Raw genomic sequence first — 22,320 nt, 5'->3', positions numbered from 1 at the left:
TGTCCAGGACCAAAGAAGACACTTGTCTTCTCTTTAACTCCAACAGCTCAGTGATAACTTCCCCAAATGTGGACCCCAGACACACACCTTGAGGAGTGACAAATGCCTCACTGGACCCTCCCCAGGTTTGCAAGTTCAAGGCACAAACCACTCAACATTGATGTGAAACTCTCAGTGAGGTCAGGCAGCTTCCCAAATTTGAAGGCTCACCCCTCAGATTTCTAAGTACTCATAAGTACCAGAATTGTTGGATTTCAGTTAGAATATGATTACACACTCCAGAATAAGGTGATATATCAGAAAAGTTCATAGCAGTGAAAGACTGAAATTTTGTAAAAGCACAGTGCCTGAGTTCTTACACCATCCTGTGTTTACAACTGAGATAACTCATTTCTCTAAATGAGTCTCCAACAAAACCAAACTCAGGAAATTTCAGTGTGCAGTCCAGACCTTTGTACTTTTCAATGGCAAATTAAATTGTGGGAGATAGTAGAAGATTGCAAAGAAACAACTGAAGAAAGCAATATTAGTTCAAAATGAGTGGAAGAAGAAAACCCAGCAGGAACCTTCATAAGAAATACAGTGTAATCCTGGAAAAACTCATGGACAGAGTAAGAGAAAAATCAAAGTTGTTGACCAGGCATCATTGCTGACCCACAAAAATCTGACCCTGAAGAGCAGACAGGATCTGAGGTCTCCTCAAAATCCCTCATCAACTAGCCAGAGACCACTGCTAGTTCATAGTGGTTGATGTCCCAGGTACCTCCAGGACTGCCATGTGGTGGCATGTGTTAGACTCGAGCCAGCCTTCCACGAGCTCCTGGGCTATCCCATGCTCATTCTCTCTGCACACCTCAAGTTTGCTCTTGTTTGAAAGGGCCTGTCCTTCTGGCCATCCCAGACACCACAGGGCATGGTGGGCCATGGCCCGGGCTCTGTATCAGGCTATGGGACCCTGGCTCTGCTTCTTGTTAGCTGTATGACCTTGGGCAAATTCCTGAAGCTCTCTGAGCCTCAGTTTCCCGTTCTGTAAAATGGGGGTAATAACAGGCCCAACTCTTATAGTTGTTGTACTTGGCACATAATGAGCAAGCATTTTTATCAAGTCATTCCAACTTTTCATAACCCAACTCAAATGCCACATCCCACAAAAAGCATTTTCTGACTGTTTCAGCCCTTGTTGACCTCCCTCTCCCTGAAGTCCTACAGTCCCTAACTCAAAATTTGACTTGGACTTCTATACTCGCTCTAAATGTCTTTCTTTGAATTCTCTGCTAACGTGTTTGTTACTTGAAGGATGCAACTAGATCTTGCTTTTTTTTTTTTTAATATTCCTGAAAATACTGGCCTATTTATATTTTTTTAATTACTATATTTACCAAGTTCACATTTTAACATTTCTGAAATCAGGATAAGCTTTACCATCTACCTATACATTTAAGATAATGTTTTCTGCCCACAAAGTTTACCTAAATCAGTGTTGTCTATTATAATCAACAGCATCTTAGAAATAAGATTTGCTTGACTAATAAGAGTAGATCTACACGGATCCACAACAGATTTCCCCTAGCCTCCCCCCTCACGCCAGCCTCCATCCTCATAGCTGCCATCGCCCCCAGTCCCTTGACCATAGACACGCTTTTTGATGACAACTGACAGAAGAGTTCAGTACAGAGACACGGGTATCAGTGTGAAGACATACAATATCAAACTACATGTGTGATCATTCCTACCGCCGGATGAGGAAACCGAAGTTCAGATAAATTTAGCCAGCAAGTGTCAATTCACCTGTAGGAAGGGGAAGTCTTCAATGATTGACTGACTGATCATCTAATGATAGGCCGTCATTAATGTGGTTCCTGAATTAACGAAGTGAATGAGCCATAGCTGAAGGGACTGGTCCATTCAATACCAGTCAATGGCAGCACTGACAGCACCACACCGTCCTCCAACCAACATCATGAACTGGCCACAGGAGTCAATGGCAGCCATTCTTTGAATTGTCGCCCCCAGAAATTCTCTCAGGAAGCAAGCTCATGCCCGCCAGGGGACTGATGTTTGGTAGGAAAACAGCTAATGAACATACTCTTTAAGAATTCTTCCTTTGAGAAGGCTTCCCTTAGCTGGACCTCTCAGACGCATTTAATGTATAGCCATTATGGCTTCAGATTCAACTGGGCTCACCTAAAACATAGCACTGAGCTAGGTGGCACTAACAGTAAAGAACTCGCCTATCAATGCAGGAGCGGTAAGAGATGCAGGATCAATCCCTGGGTCGGAAAGATCCTCTAGAGAAGGGCATGAAAACCCACGCCAGTATTCTTGCTTGTAGAATCCCATGGACAGAGGAGCCTGGCAGTCTACAGTCCATGGGGTCACAAAGAGTCAGACATGGCTAAAGCAACTCAGCATGCTCCAGTATCTCTACAGAAAGAGAGGAGACTAAAAATACAGTCACGCAATTGTGTCTGCTGTTTCATAAACGTTACCATAGTTCAACCTTAAAATGACAAAATCAGTATACCTACCCTCATTTTCATTATGCTTCAGCCAGCCATTATCTTTGCTATTGTTTAACCTCCACGATGCCTTCTGTAGTGGAAATCACACAAAGATCCATTTCTTCCATGAGGCTCATAGCCATGGAAGGATTATCAAAGGAGCTACCTCACTGCTGCTCTCTGCTGAGTTGGGGTTCTTGGCCAGGAGAATAGACAGCGTGAATAGCTAAAGGATGAGCTGGATATAGGAGACTGGGGAAAGACACCCGAAGAGGAAATAAAGCAAATACACAACCAGCAACAAGAGTTGCTTCAGCACTTATTTGTGCTTAAGTCCATCCTGGATGTTTCCGTGGACAATAGGTTTATAATCCTTATCCTTGATTTTGATCCCAGCAACCTGAGATGCCTAAGAAATTGATATCAGGACTTCCCTGGTAGTCCAGTGGTTAAGAATCCTCCTTCCAATGCAGAGGATGCAGGTTTGATCACTGGTCGGGGAACTAAGATCCCATATGCTGCAGGGCAACTAAGCCTGCATTCTGCAACAAGAGAAACCACAACAAAGACCCAGCACAGCCAAAAAAAATGTGTCTCCACAACTTAGATTCTGCCTCCTCCAGAGGCACCAAATGATGGCCTGATGGGGAAGCTTGTGACTCCAGTGTGAACTGTGTGTGCATGCTAAGTCACTCAGTTGTGACCGACTCAGTTTGTGACCCCATGGACTGTAGCCCACTAAGCTCCTCTTGGGATTCTCCGACATACCTAGACTCAAATCCTGCTTCATATTCTACCAGCTGTGTGATATTGAGCAAGTCCCTTGAACTTTCTATGCCTGTTTCCTCATTAGTAAATTTTAGATAATAATAATGGTACCTTCCTCACAGGAGTGATGCAAAGATTAAACAATTTAATACATGGAGCATGCCTAGGCAATGTCTGGCAACTAGTAAATGCCAGATAGATGGTAGCGATTGTGATTATTCATTGCAGAAGGGCAACATTATCCTACTTGGTGTGGTAATCCTCAAAGGTGGGTGATCTCAAATCAACATCTACATTTCTCTCCATAGACCATAGGTGTCACCATTCAGTGAGAACTTAATGTGTACCAGGAATCAGAGTAGGTATGTCCATGTGAAGAAACTGAAGCCTTACAGTCTGATGCCTCATCTAATGGCTCCCAGGTGGCAGGTGCCAGGAGCTTGTTATCATACATATCCACAAACAGAAAACTCTCATTCTTAAATATTTAAACCAATAGAGCACAGAAAATGTAATTTCTCCAACAGACTCTTTTCTAAAAAAAAAAAAAGAATGGTTTTAAGATAATAGAGACAGAGATCCTAATCCATAGCTCATATATTTTATCTTCACCCTGAATATCTGTTCCTGCTAATGGCCTCATCTCTGAATTTATCTAAATGTATTTTTTAACTCCCTTTTGTTTTCAGCCTGTGCTGCCCCTTGGGTGATGAGGGTGACAGATTGAAGGAGAGAAAAATGACTAAAGAAATGCTGGCTCAGGTTAACCAGAGGCAGGGTCTAGGAGAAGAAGGGAACCCATTACATCTAGTGAAAGAAACTGTGTAGGAACCTCCAGCCTTATGTCAGGAGGCTTGCCTTTTAATTCACTCCCATGATACATGCATGTATTGAACATCTTCTTTGTCCCAAGAACCATACTGGACACCAGAGAATCAAGGAGGTATCAGAATTTCTACTCTACTCTGAGAGACAGACTGTGCTTGCAACAGTCATGAGACTCAGGGATCTTAAACCAACCGAGAGGAAAGGACCCCATCTGAGACCAGAGCCAAAGGAGAAAGGCCAACTTGAACTCTCGTGTCTACACTGTGGTTTTAACAGTGGGCAGCCTTGAGTTCAACCCAGGCTTGGCCACTGCCCAGCTGGGTGACACCCAACAAGCCTGGCAACTCTGATTCTTCATCCTTTAAAAGAAGGTAGTCATATCTACTTCTAAGGATTGCAGTGAAATATAACCACGGGACAACAGGTGAGCAGTTCTAGAAAATTCTTGGCATGTGGTAGATACTCTATGTGTGGTTCCCTCCTCCTGTCCCCACACAACCACCCCAGGAGCACCCAGGGACCGGTTAGCATGGTGGTTAAGAGGATGGGCTCTGGAGGCAGAAAATACCACTCTGCCACTTACTAGCTGTGTGACCATGGACAACTTACTTCACTTCTCTATGTCTCAGTTCCTTTATCTGTAAAATGGGGATAATAAGTAGCATCCTCATCAGAGAGTTATGAGAATTTAAAATAATGAATGCATGAAAAGATAAGGCACATGAAAGTTACCAAGTGTCGATCTGAGCAAACATCAATTCCAATCTGGCATCACCAAATTGCAAGTGATTAGGAGTTTAGGAGCACTCCACCAGCAAGAGCCAGGGGGGTGACTGTTTTTTCCTTCTATTTTCTGGTCATACCATTTGGCATGAGGGATCTTAGTTCCCCAACCAGGGAACCAACCTGTGCCCCCTGCAGTGGAAGCACCCTGTCTTAGCCATTGGACCGCCAGGGAAGTCCCAGGAATGGCTTTTATAGTGCAGACATGGAAGAAAGCAAGGAAATTATTTGATTGGCTATAGCTTAAGCAGCTGCTTTATCTGGGAAATTCTAGTTGGCTGTCTGTCATCGGTTGTTTTTAATTTCTTTTTTTTGAACCTGAGTGCATTTACAATCAACTTTGGCTTAGGTGTCAGTTTGCTTGTATAGGCTAACTGGGCATTAAAGGCACCACAGTCAAACAGCCTCCTTGTTTAATTCCTTTAACAAATGTAACAGGCTAGCACGTAGATAAGGGTCTTCTGTGGTGGCTCCTAGGTAAAGAGTCTGCCTGCAATGCAGGAGACATAGGAGACATGAGTTCTATCCATGGGTCGTGAAGATCCCCTGGAGGAGAGCATGGCAACCCACTCCAGTATTCCTGCCTGGAGAATCCCTTGGACAGAGAGGAGCCTGGTGGGCTACAGTCCTTAGGGTGGCAAAGAGTCAAACACAACTGACCACATGGACACACAGCATGTAGATAACAGAGTTCATTCTAGGGCTCTCACCATTCTCAGCTTTCAATTCATTTAATTCACCCGACACCCTACAAGTGATGCATTCTTTTCCCCCCACTTTACACGTGAGGGAACTAGGATGTAAGGAATTAAGGAAGTTTCCCAGACTCACTCAGCCAGAAAATGGCAAAGTCGGGATTCAAACCTATAAAGTCTCTCTGCAGAATCTGGGCTTAGGAATTTCGCTGGCGGTCCAGTGGTTAAGACTTCACCTTCCAATGCAGGGGGTATGGGTTCGATCCCTGGCCGGGGAACTAAGATCCCACATACCATATGGCCAAAAATCCAAAACATAAAACAGAAGCAATATTGTAACACTTTCAATTAAAAAAAAAAAAACTTTAAAAATGATCCACATCAAAAAATCTTAAAAAAAAAATAGAATCCAGGCTTAGTCACTCTGTGGCTCTTGTAAGCCTAATTCATGCTCCCTGTATTTCTATGTGGTTGAGACAGCAGAGGGAGGATGGGCTGGAAAGTCTAAAATGCCTCATTCCTTCGGTCCTCCTCTGACATTCGAATACAGGTTTTATGAGCTTAGTGTTTGATATCCTTCAAGATCTCCACTCCAATCAAATTTAGGTTCAATGTGATAGTTAGACTTAATTAGAGTCAAATTCCTCTTTTATTTTGGTTTTATCTTAATCACCCCTTTTATTCACTAGCCCAGAAGCCTGTAATTTCCCACACGGGCACCCAGATATGCTGTATTACACACTCAGGACCAGGAGACAAACAGTTTGCTGTCATGCATGTCTACTGCCAGAAACTTTTCACTCTGAAATAGCTGATCCAAGACAGCACAGAAACAAATGTAATTTCTCCAAAGACTCTTTTCTAAAAGCAATATCATAATATGATTTTTCCATGAAACTCTCTCTGCTAAGAAGAACATATGTGTGCATATATAAACATAAGAAGACTTTCTGAGACTAGTGACAAGATGGGAAAGTACCCAACAGTGGGAAACAGTGTGTATGACCAACCAGATCCCCTAGACACAGAGGAGAAAGAGGCAAATCACAGAATTTTAAAGCTTAAAGGAATCTCAATGACCACCTAATCCCATTCTCTGCAAACTCTTTTCAAGTGCGGATTCTTTTGTTCAAGAGAAATCTTATCCTGAAGATTGATATAAAAGCCGAGATGCTCTTACTGAATCAGGGAGGAGCCGCCTGGAGCCTAACCCACTCTGATCCCATTCTCTTACCCCCGCCCCTCCCCCAGCAGCTCTTATGAGGGCTCCAGGGAACCCCAGGGTTCCTCAGAGCACAGTTTGAAAATCACTATTCTAACTCAGCCTCCTCCTTTTACCATCAGGGGATATGAAGCCCAGAGAAGCTACCTGACTTACCTGAGGTTACACAGCAAGTCAGAATCTTCTGCAATCCTCTTATCTTCCTTCAACAATTTTTCCATGATGACACTTGAGTCCTCTAATGAACTGCCTTTTGTTTTCCCAGACTGTATGTGTGTTTGTATTTGTGTGTTTGCATCCATGCCTGGTGTTCCCAAGAAAACCTAACAAACCAGTCCCTGCTTTCACTCTAAAGCTTAGAGTCTGCAGTTTGGACATAGGTCTCGGCTGCCCAGGAGAGCTGGAAGCACAAGGAAAAAGGTAGGGGGCCGTCAGTGCCATCCTGCAGGTGACCGGGGACTTCTGTTTTTGGCCTAAGCTGGGTCAAGTTTCTGCTCTTACAGGGATGCAGGTAGTTCTCACAAAGACACCTGAGAGCTGGCATCCAAGTCAGACCCCAGCCTAGTAGCTGTGGTCACCTGACTGAGCCCCTAAACCTCGTTTCTCCATCTGTAAAGGGAAGGTAGGGGAGAAAACTACCACATGGCACGTTATGTCCCAAGAGGTTAGAAGTTGAGTAAGTTAAGGTGTCCGATGGCTGGTTATGCTTTGGGTGAAAGAGTAGAAACAAGGTCCCAATGTTGGTTCTACAAACTGGCTGTTCCCTTCAATCTGCTGGGAAGGCATGAGTTTAGAGGAAATGGTGGAGCAGGGCTTTCTGATTAACGTGCTCTGTCAAAGAAAACACTATAATCAGAACGAAACAAAGCTCATGCAGTGCTTCACTCGCAGGACCTCATATGAGGGTAGGTCCTGTTATTTGCATTAGAGGGAATTGAGTTATTAGCTAACTAGTTAAATGGTTCAAGGTGACACGACTAGAAAATGAGGCACCTAGATTTGAATTCAGTCATCTAACTGCAAAAAAAAAAATCGTCTAGCTGCAAAGTCTGTGTTCTTAACCACTGCCCTATCCTACCCTTCCACCTTACTGCTGGGGTGGGGGAGGGGTAGGATGACAGGATGTACAGGACGATGACTCCGCTGGGGCTGCAGAGATGGGCACCAGGGTTAGATTCCAGTTTCCTCTCCAGCTTGCCCAAAAGAGAGTTCACAGCAAACGCAGGATCCAGCAAAGCTCCCAGAGGAGAGAATTCTCAGCTTGTTTACTGACTCCCCGGGGTGGGGAGCGGGGGAGCCAGGGTGGGGGGTGAGCTGGGCACAAAAGCAGGATAAAGGTAAACTTTCTGTGTGTGAGAACCGTTCCCCCTCCAAGGAGCCGTGTCACACTGTATGTCACCGTCATCAAAGGGGTTGTGCATAAACCTGAAAAACCAAACGGACCTGTCTGTAGGTGTTACTTATATCACAAGGCTACGGGTGCCTTTATTTCCACTGTGCGCTGGTGCTGGGAGTGCCTGCCTTCTCTTGCCTTGAAAACCTCCTCTTTGGACCCAGCACTGCCGTCCTCACGTAAGCACCTTTTCTTTGCTCTTTTGGATAAATCGTAAGGGGCGTCAGGGCTTTTTGGCTCTGGTAGGGGGCCTGGGTCTGTGGGTCCGTCCCCAGCTCCAGATGGCCAGGCCTCCTGCCACGTCCATCAGTCACAGTACCTCCCCGAAGCTGTTTGACTGGGATTTAACTGCTGGCCTGAGAGAGACGTTTTTGCTTCCTCGGGCTGTGTAGCCACCCAACTCCTTCAAGGCAGCCCCTGCTCCCTCTGGGTCACTTGATTAAACCAAGGGGAACTCACTGAGAGAATGCGTACGGGCATGCTATTCTCTACCCTTCTTCACGCTAACCTGAGGAAGGGAAGCTGGATTTTACACCAAAAAAATATCCAGCTTCAAGAAAAGCCCACCTCCTCCTGCCTAAGTGCCTCCTTTTCCCATTGGCCTGCTCATGGAGCACCCTCCCACCCCCCATCTTGAAACAGAAAAAAATTAGTTGCCTTATTACAGTTTGGGGCATTTTTTCAGGAGATTGTTTGAACATAACAGCTTAAAGGAAACCCGTTCTGCACTCTCACACCTCCTCAGTATAGAATGCTCCCAGAAAAGCAATGGTTAGGGTTTTTCCACTGTATTCTCAGACCTTTTCAGACTCTGCACAATGTGAGGTTCTTGAGCCTTCGCCCCCTGCTGGCAGACTGGTGTAGCACATGCTCCCTTCTCCCGCTGGAGTTAAGGACCCACGCTCATTCTGATGTGCTGAGAATTTTACAAACTGGAAAGGCTGTCAGAGGTCATTAGGGACAATGATCCCTAATTGTCTTTACAGAGGAGGAAACTAAGGCCTAGCAAGGTAAAGTGATTCAGGGAGACAGCTTCATGTTTTAGTCTAAAGACCCAGCAAAACAGGCCGTTTGCCCTTCTGAGTGAAAGCTTAATTCTTTTGTCCTCATGTTCTCTGTGAGAGGCTTTTTTGGTGATTCAAAGTGTTCTTGGTAAGAGTTTTCACAGATTGGTTGTCTGCTTTTCTCAGAAGTCACCTAAGTAACAACCTTTTAGAATACTGATGACAATTAATTCCCCCATGCCCTGCTGGGACAGTAATGGACATAGGTATTATGCCCGCTCATCTATATGTATTACCTAATTTTATTAAATCTTTGGGTTATCCTGAGTGTTGCATGTTAAAATCTCCATTTGAGAGATGAGCTCAGAGAGGGTCATGGATTTTGACACAACACACCTTATATGAAACAAAAATAAAGAATAAAAACTAAAATTTCAGCAGGCTGAGTAGTAAGAAATGTGTCCCACATCCCTTTCCTTGTGGGTAGCAGAGGGAGGATTTAAATCCCAATGGATTTAATCCAGCTTCCCAGGTAGCTCAGTGGGTAAAGAATCCACCTGGAATGCAGGAGCTACAGGGGATGCAGGTTCCATCCCCAAGTTGGGAAGATCCCCTGGAGAATGGCATGGAAACCCACTCCAGTATTCTTGCCTGGAGAATCTCATGGACAGAGAAGCTTGGCAGGCTCCAGTCCACAGCACTGCAGAGTTTGGACATGACTGAAGCAACTGAGCACAGACACACGGGTTTAACCCAAACCCAATGAGCCTTGTATGGGAGCCCATGGTAAGCTATTCGGCACAACTCCTATGAGTCTTTGCGGCACCTTTAGAAAAACAACTAAAAAATGAACAAACTAGCGAACTTCTGATACAAGCCAAAGGAAGATGAGGAATCACTTGGCAAGACATCAGCAAAGCAGCCTCATAGCTGTTCTGGTTTTTCCCAGAAGAGCAAACACTCAAGCACTCAACCACAATCCTTTAGCAGAAAGCATTGAAATAGTTCAACCAATGGGTTTTCCTCCATGTGTCTTTTCTGAGGGAGGTCCAAAAGGTAGGAAGTGGACCCTGCCTTGCCTGTAGGGCTCGGGACCTGGTGGGCATCGGGGTATCACTGGAACTTTAGAGGAGGAAAAGCATTATTCTTCCCAGCACAAAAAGCAGGATATGGCCCCGATGGTGGGATCAAGGAAGGCCCTCCCTAGCCCCCTTTTCCATGGTATACACCTTCACAGCCTGTTCTGCGCAGTGATGCTTTGGTGCATAAACAGCCAATGTGTAGGTGCTTAATTGGGTGAATTTTTGATCACATGCCCGGAGTGAAGTTGATGATCTCTGCCAGGGTCAGGAAGGAATTTTCCTTGTCTGGCAGACTGGCCAAGGCTGGGTGGTTTGCGCCTTCCGCTCTCTCTGGAAGGCTGAACAGAGGTGCCATGGACACCACACCTGTGACTGCCGCCTCTGTCTCATGTGAGGGCAAGAAGCCCACAGGCCTCTCTCTCTGACTGTGTGGACCCTCCCGGTGCACCCTTGGTGAGTGAACCAACTCTCAGAAGGGTTAGGAAGCCCCTGGAGGCACCAGGGACCTGAGCGTCCATGCGATTCCCAAAGGTCCAGCCAGCCTTTCTTGTACACGGAAGAGAATCCACTTGATTCGCCCCTCTCGTGCTGAAAGTGCTGGATTCTTTCCTACTTACTAGGCAGCTGAACTGCTGACTACACTTTGGGGAGACTGAATTCCACCACCATGGGTCTGTAGACGGGCAGTGAGCAAAGATCCAGAATACTTAAGGGATCTGGCTAACCCAGGCAAAGAATGTCCAGAGGTCACAGCTGAAAGTGGGTATGGGAGGAAAAGGAGAAGAGAAAATTAGGGGAATTTTTCAGAGCTAAAAGTTTCATCTCTGTATGATTGAATTGTACTCCAATTTGATGAGTGTACTTGACCGCAATATCCAACTATAGCCGTTATATATGCCTATGTGTATGTGTGCACGTGTGTGGCTGTGTCAGCCAAACTGGTCGGGTTCCTGAAGAAAATCACGCAGCTAGGGTATGTGTTAGTGTCCATCTCATTGTTGTGTTCATGCAGCCGATAAAGTATTGAGGCTCTAAGAAAAGCAAGAGGCAGAATCATGACAATGCTCCTTCTATGAGGACAAGTCAACCAGCCTCTTAAAAAACAAAAATGTAGGATTACAACAGCAGGCCTAGGACCCTCCCTAGGCTTCCCCTACTTTTCCTGCTGCTGACTCTAAGTCTAACCCAATGCTTCTCAACCTTTTTTTTTTCCATTATCACCCCCTTTTTAGATCATTTCTTTTTTTTTTTAAGAATTTTTTAATGTGGACAGTTTTTAAAAGTCTGTATTGAATTGGTTGCAATATTGCTTCTGTCTTATGTTTTGGTTTTTTGGCCGCATATGGGATCTTAGCTCCCCAGCCAGGGATTGAACCCACTCTCCCTTGCATTGGAAGGTGAAGTCTTAACCACTGAACTACCAGGGAAGTCCCCTAGATCACTGTTTCTTAATCTCACCCACTCCATGAAATGTTAATATCAGAGATTTACCATTCATCATTTATGTACTGTGGGCTTTGTAGGGTCATAAAGTGTTATGATGGCTAAGATTTTTTTGACCCTCAAGACCAATTTTTTTTTTACCAATTTTTTCCCTCTGTGGTCACTGTTCCCCCATGGGAATACATATTCTAACTTCAGGCCTAAAACTATATATCACTGGGCCTCAATGTCCTCCCTGAGAAGAGGGAACCCAAAAGCTGTTGTTGCCCACCACCCTCTTCCGCCTACATTAAAGAAATCTGAAGAGCTAAAATGTTCAGTTATTGCAAGGACTGTAGAATGCCTAAGAAGCTGGGCTGCTGAATACAAAGCAGCCATTATTCCTGAACTTTCACACCTAGGGCCTGCTGGTTAAGTGGCCAAGGTCTTTTGTGGAGAGTCCAAGAGTTAACAATATCCCCTCCTCCCACTGCAATAGAAAAAAGAAAAGCTGCTACCTTTTATAAAACATATTTTTCCACAAAGCAAAAAATAATTACAGAAGAAAAACAGCACGTTGTATACCGGAAACAGCCCTTTAAGAAAACTTAATGGATATAATTTGCCATAGAAGGAACCCCCAAAGGGAATCAGATACAGACATCACCAAGTACAGCCCTGAAGAGATGACAGTGCCAGTGAGTAGGCTGGTGCAAAGAGAAAAAAAAGAAATCTTTCTAAGATGTAAATATTGTACTGCTCAAAAAGATTCCTCATTTTTCCGCAATCAAATTCAATTTACCGAATGTCTTTTGAGAGCTTTGTCAGGCAGAGATGAAGAAGCACGTTCCTACTGTTTCATCCTATATCTGGAGGATTTCTAGTTAACACTGGAGACCTGGGAACTGTTCTCCACGTGGAGGCCACCTCTCCTTTCTCCAAGCCCACCTGTGAAAGTCATGTCAGAGGTCTGCCACCCTCTTCTCCCATTTTCTGAGCCTCCGACCCAGAGGGGTAGGGGGTATTTTTACCTTGAACCGTCACTTAGGAGAACTTTTCTGGGGTCAAGTCCAGAAAGCAGAAAGGGCTTGGGCTCCCACCAGGCCTCTTCCTCCCTCATAACCTCCCACCCCCATCCCTCCTCATCCAGCCACCTGCTCAGGGATATAAAACCAGTCAATCCGTGGGAAAATCAGAGTCCAGACCCAGGCAGCCTTGACCTCTGTTTGATACGGCTCCCAGGGGGAGATCCAGGAACATGATAATCTGCTGGGCACATTAACCCTCTCCGGGCCTCAGGAAGGAGACTTCCTAGTGAGGTCTGGCAACTTTCCAGTGATGCCCAGAGAGGGTGCCTACACGTGAGAATCTGAATTCAGTTATTTCTCTGTCTGGAGCAGAGTTCTCGTGTATATCTGATAGTGATGATCGTGACAGATTTGCAAACATCCCCAAAGAACTGATCTCTGGTTCTGGAATAACACAGTCCCTGATCCTCTCGGGATCAAGATCCTGTTTGTCCTGGTAGTGAGCCTGGGATGTGTCTATGAGCAGATGAGGCTGTGAGTGTTTGTAGAAAGGAAAGCAGATGGGTTGAAAATTGGAAAAAACTTAATTCCCTACATTGTAGGGTGTGTGACTTTGACAAAGTTACACAGATTTCTTGGGCCTTAATTTTCACAACTGTAAAATGTCTGAATGCAGGAAAAGACTGGACTGACAGTAATTTCTAACATGCCAGACCACTCATGATACGTGATATAAATCCAGTCAGGGATAGCAGACATTTTCTTAAAGCACCAGATAGTAAATATTTTAGGATTTGAAGGCCTAAAGGCAAAATCAAGCACATTATGTACGTATTATATAACCATTTAATATGTAACCATTTAAAAATGTAAAATCAATTTCAGCTGTGAGCCATTCAAAAACAAGTGGTGGACTAGACTGTGCCTGTATGTTGTGCCTAGATCCTCTGATCTAGGCGATGCACAGATGACTAATTTTTATTTCAAAGCTTATGTCTTCATTTTTATATATATTAAAATGAATACTGGCTTTGCATTTATAGTAGTGATATAAAGTTTTCCTTTTAGGTAAATGTAGTTATGTTAAACAATAAGGGAAGTGATTTTTTTTAACAAATTAAGTAAGTTATCATGGGGCAGGAGAACAACTAAAGTTTGGGAAACACTGGACTAGATGATTTATAAGTTCCTGACCATCTTAAAATTCCATGCACTTAATAACCCAAGACCTGTAATCTAGTCTTTGCTTCCCAGCTGTGTGATCTTGAGCTGCCGTGTCCTCTTTGCTGAAGGGGTAGAACCAAGTATCTCGTCAATATTATTGCAATAATAATAAGAGAATTTGGGTGAACAGATTTTTCTAATTCACTAAGAATGAATTCTTTTTTTTTTTTTCTGCATTGTGGGAATATGGAAAACAACAAAGGGAAATTTGAAAGAGGAGACTAGTGTGGGCAAGAATGCTTGCCCATTCTTTTCTATTCCCTCTCCAACCTCAATCAGACATTTTTTCCCAAAGCTTTCCACTCGCTGGTATGTACAGCAACTAGGATCATGATTTCTTAAATAGACCAACCTGAGTTGTCACTCAAACTCCATCACGTGCCACCTGGGTGGTATGGGGTATGTCATCTGGAATCTCAGAGCTCCCATCCCTCATCTATAAGACAAAACGCCTACCAGACCCTGACTCAGAGTGGTTGTTTTGGGGACACCACGAATAATAAACTGCTCAGCCCAGGGCACTCAGTGAAGCAAGTGCGTTACAGTGATCACAAGTCCCCTCTCTCCTATCCAAAACCCTGGGGTGGGACGTGCTGCAGAATTCAGAATTCTTCAAGTATCAGGAAGCAACCCAGGGTATATACTGCAGAGCACAGATTACTCCTCTCAAGGTATTGCCTGCTTGGACTGCTTAAATGCATCCATATTTTCTGCAGTGTATCATATGAACATTCAAGTAGAACAAATGAAACTATAGCTATAGGTATAAAACTGTATAGCATGCTATAGTTATATATGTTTAATAAATGTATGATTTAGTTCACATACATATATAGAAATATAGATATAATTATATATAAAAGTTTTATAACAATCAATTCAGGACTGTTTTTGCTGGGAAGTAAGTTGGCACCAAACACACACAAATATACTTTCAGTTTCAGAGCTTTTAGGTTTCAGAATTGTGGATTAGTGTTTGTGGGCATATTCACTTATAATAATTCTTTCCCTGTTTTCAGAAGTATATTTTTAGACATTATAATCCAGAGTTCTGGGGCCAGGTGAGAGAAAACAGGAAAAGTAAAGAACAAGGCATTATTGCACAATTAAAGCCTTCATCCTCAAATCCCAGCTTTGCCACTTACTGGCCTTGTTGCCTGGGCAATTGTCTCAACCTCTCTGCCTCAGTTTTCTCATCTATAAAATGGGGATGTACCCGCAAACCTCACAGGATGTGGCAAGGATTAAATAATGTCACCATGGAAGGCACTTAGAGGAGTGCCTGGCTCCTGGGAGGCTGCATGTTTGTGTTTGCTGTCATAATTAAAAGCCAAGTGTAGGGACTTCCCTGGCAGTCCAGTGGTTAAGACTCTATGCTTCTACTACATGGGGCATGGGTTCAATCCCCAGGTGGGGAACTAAGATCCCTTCTGCCAGTGATACAGTCAAAAAAAAAAAAAAAAAAAGTGTTGCCCTGCTGGGGGCTCCTGCAATGTGGCTTGCCGCCTCCTCACAGCCTCTTCTGCTATTACAGGGTGATGTTGGACTCAGTGACACACAGCACCTTCCTGCCCAACACATCCTTCTGCGACCCCCTGATGTCGTGGACTGACCTGTTCAGCAATGAAGAATATTACCCTGCCTTTGAGCATCAGACAGGTGTGTATGACTGGAGAAGCCCATCTAAGCTGGGACAGGCTGGGGCAGGCGGTGGTGCTGGCCTCAGGTGGCGGCAAGGCCACGATGGCCTGAAAAGGCCGAGTCTCACCAGTGTTCAGGACGGAGGGTTGCCGGAGTCCAAGGCAGGAGGAAGAGCCACTTCTGCACAGAAGAAAGCCCTGGAATCCTCACTACAACCTCTTCCCGGCTCTATGGCCTTGGGAAACTCCACTAACCTCTCTGAGCTTATTTTGCTAATGGGTAAAAAGGCGATAACACCAATCTCCTGGAGCAATTAATTTAAACAAAATAGTAGAAACCCTTAGGCCGAAGCCTAGTACATTGTGATTGCTTGAGCATCCTGGCTTAGCCAACATTTTCTAAATACTTACTAGCCATGCCCCAGACCCTGTACCAAACACCCATCTCATCCTTACAGAAACCCTAAGAGAAATTAGTAATTATTATTCCCATTTTATAGATGAAGAAACTGAGGCACAGAGAGGTTTCGTGACCTGCCCAAGGTCTAGCAGTTAACTAAGTCTCTTGCACATTGACTTGAGCTCTGTGCCCTTAACTATCCTACATGGTCATCTTACAAATGATGTAATGCTGTGGTTATCGGTATTAATAGTATAGCTATTCTCTGAACTTTTATTTCCTTATCGCTAGAGCAGGGATGATGAGTTCTATAAGGATCAAGAGAGCCAAACTGTGAGATATATAACCTGGCAACCAAGGAAGTGCTCAGTAAACAGAGGTCTCCTCATTGTCCCCCCAGGCCACCCTCCCCACACTTCCTCCTCTCCTAGCCCAGTTCTCTCCACCTAAGTAGGAAGCACGGGGCCTTGTGCAGGCCATAAGCCAAAGCGAGGCCAGCTGAGCTTTGCCCCAGAAACCCTCTGAAGGCCTCTGTCCCCAGGTGCCAGGTGACTGCACATCACGGCAAGCCTGGCTGACTGCTAGCACAGCAGGTACACACCCCGCAGTGGGGGTGATGCCAGCGCCGATGCAGCCCTCAGGCCTCAGCAGCCAGCCTTGACCCTGTGTGTTCCAGCCCAGCGGGGCTCACACTCAGGGTCAGAAAACAGGTGGCCTCCAGCAGAGGGTGAGTCTCTGAGGACACTGTGAAATGCCCCCCTCAAGGAGTCCCTGACTCCAGGCCAGAAACCAGCACTGCACAGACAGACCTGAGGCACATGCTTACACAGACCAATTCCATACCCCCTCCTAATCCTACATGTGACACACAAGTACCTGTGACATGGTTCACTCTCACCAGGGTTCAGATAATTGCATGGGGACCCGATTCATCCAGCTGCACAGGACAGTTCTTCTTCAAGCCTAAAGAGCGCCTTGTTCCCAGAAAGACATGAGAAATGTACTCAATCTCTCCCTACCCTCGCACCCTGTATTTGGTGACGAGGCTAAATCTGAAGGAGGAAAACGGAGGTTTCCGAGTCCTTGTCTCTTCCCTGTGTGTTCCGTGATGGTGGAACCCAGCCCCACCCACACATAACCCAGACCTGCCATCCTGGGAGCCCCCTCTTCCTGCCTCTTCTACCAGGTGATGTCAGAGGGGGATGGGAGAGGGGAGCCTCAGGTGCCTACCCCATGCAGTGTTCCAGGAGCTTCTGTAGTTGTCAAGAGCTCAGACTTTGGAGCCAGGCGTGGCCAAGAGTGGCCCAGCTTCCTGCCATTGCCAAGGGAGGGGCCAGGTTTGGGACTTGCCCTCTGGCACTCTGGATTTCAGAAGGAGCTGAGTGTCTCAGAGCTTATAAAGGCCAAGTTTGGGTATGAAACAGTCCCCAGTGAGGACCAGGCTCCCTGGGTCTCTACTGGTGGGAGGAATGCCCTGCAGGGCCTTCTGTCTTTTTGTCTCCCAGGAGGTGACACATGGGTCTGAGTGTCTGCAAAAACCTTCTGAGAGGGATGTATCAGGAGATAGCCAAGTTCTCCTCCAGACACTGCTCTGCCAACTTGCCACCTTACTGGCCATCTCTTCTGAGGTCCTTGCCTACCTCCTAGGAAATTCCAGCTTGAAGTCAGTGTTGTCCAAATGGCAGCTTCCTGTTTGGGTCCAAGGTCATGGGGCTGGTGCTGGCACTGACAGGCCCCATGACCTTGGCCAGGTTTTCCCAAACATCTCTGAGATATGTTTTCCTTGGCTAACAAAGCATCTGCCTCCCGGTGTTGGGAGGATTGACTGAGATTCTGCATATAATGTGTTGATCAAAGTGCTGGGCACTTGGTAGGTCGTCACTGCAGCCAAGACACCACATGGAAAAAAAGCTTTCTCTCTCCTCGCCTCACCTTTCATATTGAACAAAAGTGACATGGTCTCTATCTCAACCTATCTAATTCAGAATTGTTGGCAGCTTAGACACTTTGAGACAAAAAGGAGAGAAAGAGAGAGAGAAATGGTATGCCTGCTGGATAAATGATGTCTATGAACGAAAAGTACAGGGAGGAATAAGCAACATGGTCAAGAGAACCAGCTGTTTACTGCCTCTTAAATGGCTCTAGCAGAGGCAGCCAAACCTGCACCCTCTGTGGGTTAAGAGCTCAGGACCTGGCCTCTCTTAAAACCAGCACTTAGAGGCTGCCCTGCAGGCTGGCGAGTGGATGGTCGCAGATTGCAAAATGCTCTAGGACAGACGTCATGAGTTCACCCTGACTTTCCCTTCAGCTCTTTTAAAATAAAGAATTACAGATACTGGAAAATTTATCCAAGGTGAATAGTGGGGAGCTGTGTATATTTCACCAGCAGGTTATATTTTTAAAAGATGATTTCTCCAATCGAGTTCCAGTAGCCAAGCATCTGATAAGTCATGGAATATCCTGACTCACACCTACTTTCTGGAACTCTATCCTGACCCTCCACACACCCACACACCCCTCCCCTGATGGCCAAGGTGGCCAGGCCAATGTGCAGTGCACCTTGGCTTTGGGATCTTGCTTATACTTTGCAGCAGAGCTTTCTAGGTTGGGGCAGCTCTAGGGGTTCTTGGGAGGTCCCTTGGGGAACTGGAGTGACAGCTGAGAAGGACAAGCTTTAGACCCCCCTCTCCACTCCCACCTTCACTTTGATTCCAAAGACAGTGCAGCATAGTGGTTACCAAGGCTTGGCTGCAGGAGCTAGGTTATACCTATATGACCTCCTCCTTGGGCTTCCCTTGTGGCTCAGCTGGTAAAGAATCCGCCTGCAATGTGGGAGACCTGGGTTCGATCCCTAGGATGGGAAGATCCCCTGGAGAAGGGGATGGCTACCCACTCCAGTATTCTGGCCTGGAGAATTCCATGGACTGTATAGTCCATAGGGTCGCAAAGAGTCAGACTCGACTGAGTGACTTTCACTTTCACTTTCACTTTGCCCGGCCACTTAATCGTTGTGTGACCTCAAGAAGGGCTTTCACCGTTCTCTGCCTTTCTTTCTTCATTTACTTTGTAAAATAGGCTACATGATTTAGGGCCTCGAGTTGAGGATGGAATGAGAAAACTCAACAGTGTAGCAGAGTAACTGGCACGTACTAAGTGCTCAACAAATATGTTAGCTATAGGAGATTTTATGGCTTCCCCGGTGACTCAGCAGTAAAGAATCCACCTGCAATACAGGAGGTATAGCAGACTCGGGTTCAGTCCCTGTGTTGGGAAGATCCCCTGGACGAGGGCATGGAAACCCACTCCAGTATTCTTGCCCTGGCAAATCCCATAGATAGAGGAGCCTGGCAGGCTACAGTCCATGGGGCTACAAGCAGTCAGATGTGACTGAAGCGACTCAGCACAAGCACAAGGAGATTTTATTTGAAGGAAAACAAATTTTTTTTAAAGGTGCATAAGGCTGATCTTGGGTATTAACATCCAGATAATCAGAGAGAGAGGTATCTGGGTTCCAGGGGGGCTTTTCTTAAGTAAGATTCCTATTCCAGGTATAGATGTTTGAGATCAGACACAAAGAGAGTCGAGGAATTTCTAAATCCAAACCAAATAATGAAATATAAAATCATCAGAAAGCCTAAGGTGAGCCCCGTGGCGGTGGTCACACCCCAGGACAGTCCCAAGGAGAGATCTCACTGTTGGCCACCTCCAGCCTCTCCCGCACACATCTGAGCCTTTGGGCAGCTGTGGCCTGGGACCACTTAGGGCCTGATGCTCTCTGTCCTTTCCAACCACACGCTCATGGCCTCGGCTTTTGGATGGTACCCAGCCGGCCTTCTCATCTCTTCCCCATCCAAGTTCTTATACTGCTCCAGACTCTTTATTTTTTTTTTCCATCTCATGGTCTAAATCACCCCACAGGCTTAGAAGGAAAGTCAAGAAAGACTATTAGATGGGGCTAGACCAACTCTGGAGGGAAACCTGGAAGCAGTATATCATTTCAGGTCCCTCCTCGTCAAGTCCTTCCTTTCAGTGACAAACCACAATTGACGGTGCCCTGTGCCACCTGGTTCATTCACTGGCCCTCTTCAGTGCTGCTCCAGGCAAAAGACTTTCCCAACTTCCCATGCTAATAAATCATGCTAATTACAGTCCAGGCCTGCTAACTCAGGTCTCCTCTGACCCAGACTGTCTGCCTCCCTCTCACTGGGTCCTTGGGTTCCTTTGTTCTGCGTGTCCCTCAGTTAGACTGAGGCCCTGGTGGAGACAGCCTCATTTCCCTGAGAACAAATGTCGTCCCCAAATAATAACTAATTACAAGTGACACAGGGAATTGTTGATCTGAATTGTCATCCAGATCACTGGGCTAAGTTCTTTACATGCATCATTTCTCTTCCATTTCACAGCAAGCTTCCTAAAAGGTAGACACTATTAGAATTCCTGTTTTAGAGATGAAGGAAGCTGAGGTCCAGAGAGGTTAGGAAACTTTACTAGGATTGCACAGCTAACAAGTGGAGGAAATGCAATTAACATAGTGGTATGGGGTGACCCCAATATTAACAAGTACATGTTAATATTTAACATTAATGGTATTGAATGAGCACTTACTCTCTGCCTATCCTGTTCCAAGCACTTTCAATGCAATGATTCACTTAATCTTTGTAACAGCATGGAGAGGTAGATCCTATTATGCCTGTTTTGCTCACGAGTTCTGGGAGGCAGGCCCCCTAAGTGTGAGATCACACACACTTTCAGCTTTAAGAGAGAATTCAAATAACAAGCTCCAGAACAGTAATTTTTCAAGGAGGCTTCTGGTGCTAAGGAGGGGAAGCCATCTAGTACCTTCCCCTTAGCTCCCAGCACAGCAGCACTGCTTTTTTCCAGATAAATCTCAATTTGAAGAAAATACTATTAAGCTAAAAATAAAAAATAAAAATTCTTCCTCTACCAATTCCAAATTCCCAGTCCATCCCTCTCCCTCCCCAACCTATTACATTTAGAATGGATAAACAACAAGATCATACTGTATGCATAAGGAACTATGTCCAATCTCCGGAGATAAACCAAGATGGAAAAGAATATTTTTAAAAGAATGTGTATATATGCAAAACTGAGTCACTTTGGGCTTCCTTGGTGGCTGATGGTAAAGAAACTGCCTGCAATGAGGGAGACCTGGGTTCCATCCCTGGGTCAGGAAGAGCCCCTGGAGAAGGGAATGGCAACCCACTCCAGTATTCTTGCCTGGAGAATTCCATGAACAGAGGTTATAGGCCATGGGATCAGGAAGAGTTGGACACAGTAAGCAACTAACACTCTCACTTTCATGGATTAGCATAGCATTGTAAATCAACTATACTTCAATAAAAATAAATAAAATCTTAGCATGCCCACTCTAAACAATAGCCTGGAAGGAGACAACTGTCCAGAAGCTTGTTAAGTTCTCCCTCAAAAGTGACCACCGGGAGGGAGCCAGCCTGTGGAAGAGTTTTAACTGCCCCTCGGAGTGATTTTTAAAAACTAAATAAATCAGCACTTAAAAATTGTGAGATTTCACATAACAATCTGGGCCTGGCAACACAAGGCCTACCTTCCTGCCTGGCAACAGCCAACTAGCAGAGCTGGGCCACAACTGTCCACTTAGCATGAACTTGCCCATTCTCACTGTCCCCATTGGGGGCCACTTTTGGGCGTGGACATCACCTGCTGACCCTGTGGGGATCTGAGTGCACTAGCCCAGCTCTAAAAGCTTAAGCCCTCCCTCTGAATTTGAATGCATCCCAGGTTATAGCATCGTCACCCCCAGAATTGCTGAAAACTCCCTTTAGCCCCATAAGTCTTCTTCCCAGTGCAGCTAACCCTTTAAACAAGTGTCCTGACCTAGTTCCAACTTCAAAGGAGCTGGCCAAGCCTGCTGTGTAATCATGGCCTGGGGACCTTTGGATTAAGTCTACCAGACATAGGATGTCATCTGTCCCCAACTGGTAAACATAGGCAGAAGTGCCTCATGGCACAGTTTCTCTATAAAGTCTAGATAATTTTGTGAATAGTAGCCATGTTGAGGAACACACTTTACATTTCCAGACAGTACAACCTGTTGAAGATAATATATTCTCTGGGTGAATTACCCTGTCTTTTATTTTCTCTGAGTTCATTTCTTCCAAGTAGTAAAACGGTCTTCATGTCATTCAGTGTTATCATCAGTCTCTCTATCCTTCCTCTGATTTTTCAAACCTAGGTTATATATGTGCATTATATATATAAATATATATGTGAAACATAAAATATATAAATATACATACATACACTGTACTATATAAGTATTTATATAAACTA

At 45.2% G+C, this 22,320-nt stretch overlaps 1 protein-coding gene and 1 long non-coding RNA gene across 2 annotated transcripts in view; one reads left to right on the top strand and one right to left on the bottom strand.

The window, feature by feature from the left end:
* Positions 1-22,320, bottom strand: part of LOC145526312 (uncharacterized) — a 45,358-nt gene that overhangs the window by 19,366 nt on the left and 3,672 nt on the right. The window lies entirely within an intron of this gene.
* The window catches only part of ELF5 (E74 like ETS transcription factor 5), a 31,838-nt gene continuing 17,828 nt past the window's right edge, over positions 8,311-22,320 (top strand). Inside the window, exons 1-2 of the mRNA XM_081541673.1 lie at positions 8,311-8,369; positions 15,485-15,609. Coding sequence (XP_081397799.1) covers positions 15,489-15,609 — 121 coding nt within the window. The 5' untranslated portion in view covers positions 8,311-8,369; positions 15,485-15,488. The remainder of the gene's footprint in view (positions 8,370-15,484; positions 15,610-22,320) is intronic.

This window comes from Giraffa tippelskirchi, chromosome 11, assembly GCF_054371585.1.
Source record: "Giraffa tippelskirchi isolate mGirTip1 chromosome 11, T2T-mGirTip1v1.2.pri, whole genome shotgun sequence".
In the NCBI taxonomy this organism is placed as follows: Eukaryota; Metazoa; Chordata; class Mammalia; order Artiodactyla; family Giraffidae; genus Giraffa; species Giraffa tippelskirchi.
This window is presented reverse-complemented; position numbering and strand designations above follow the sequence as displayed.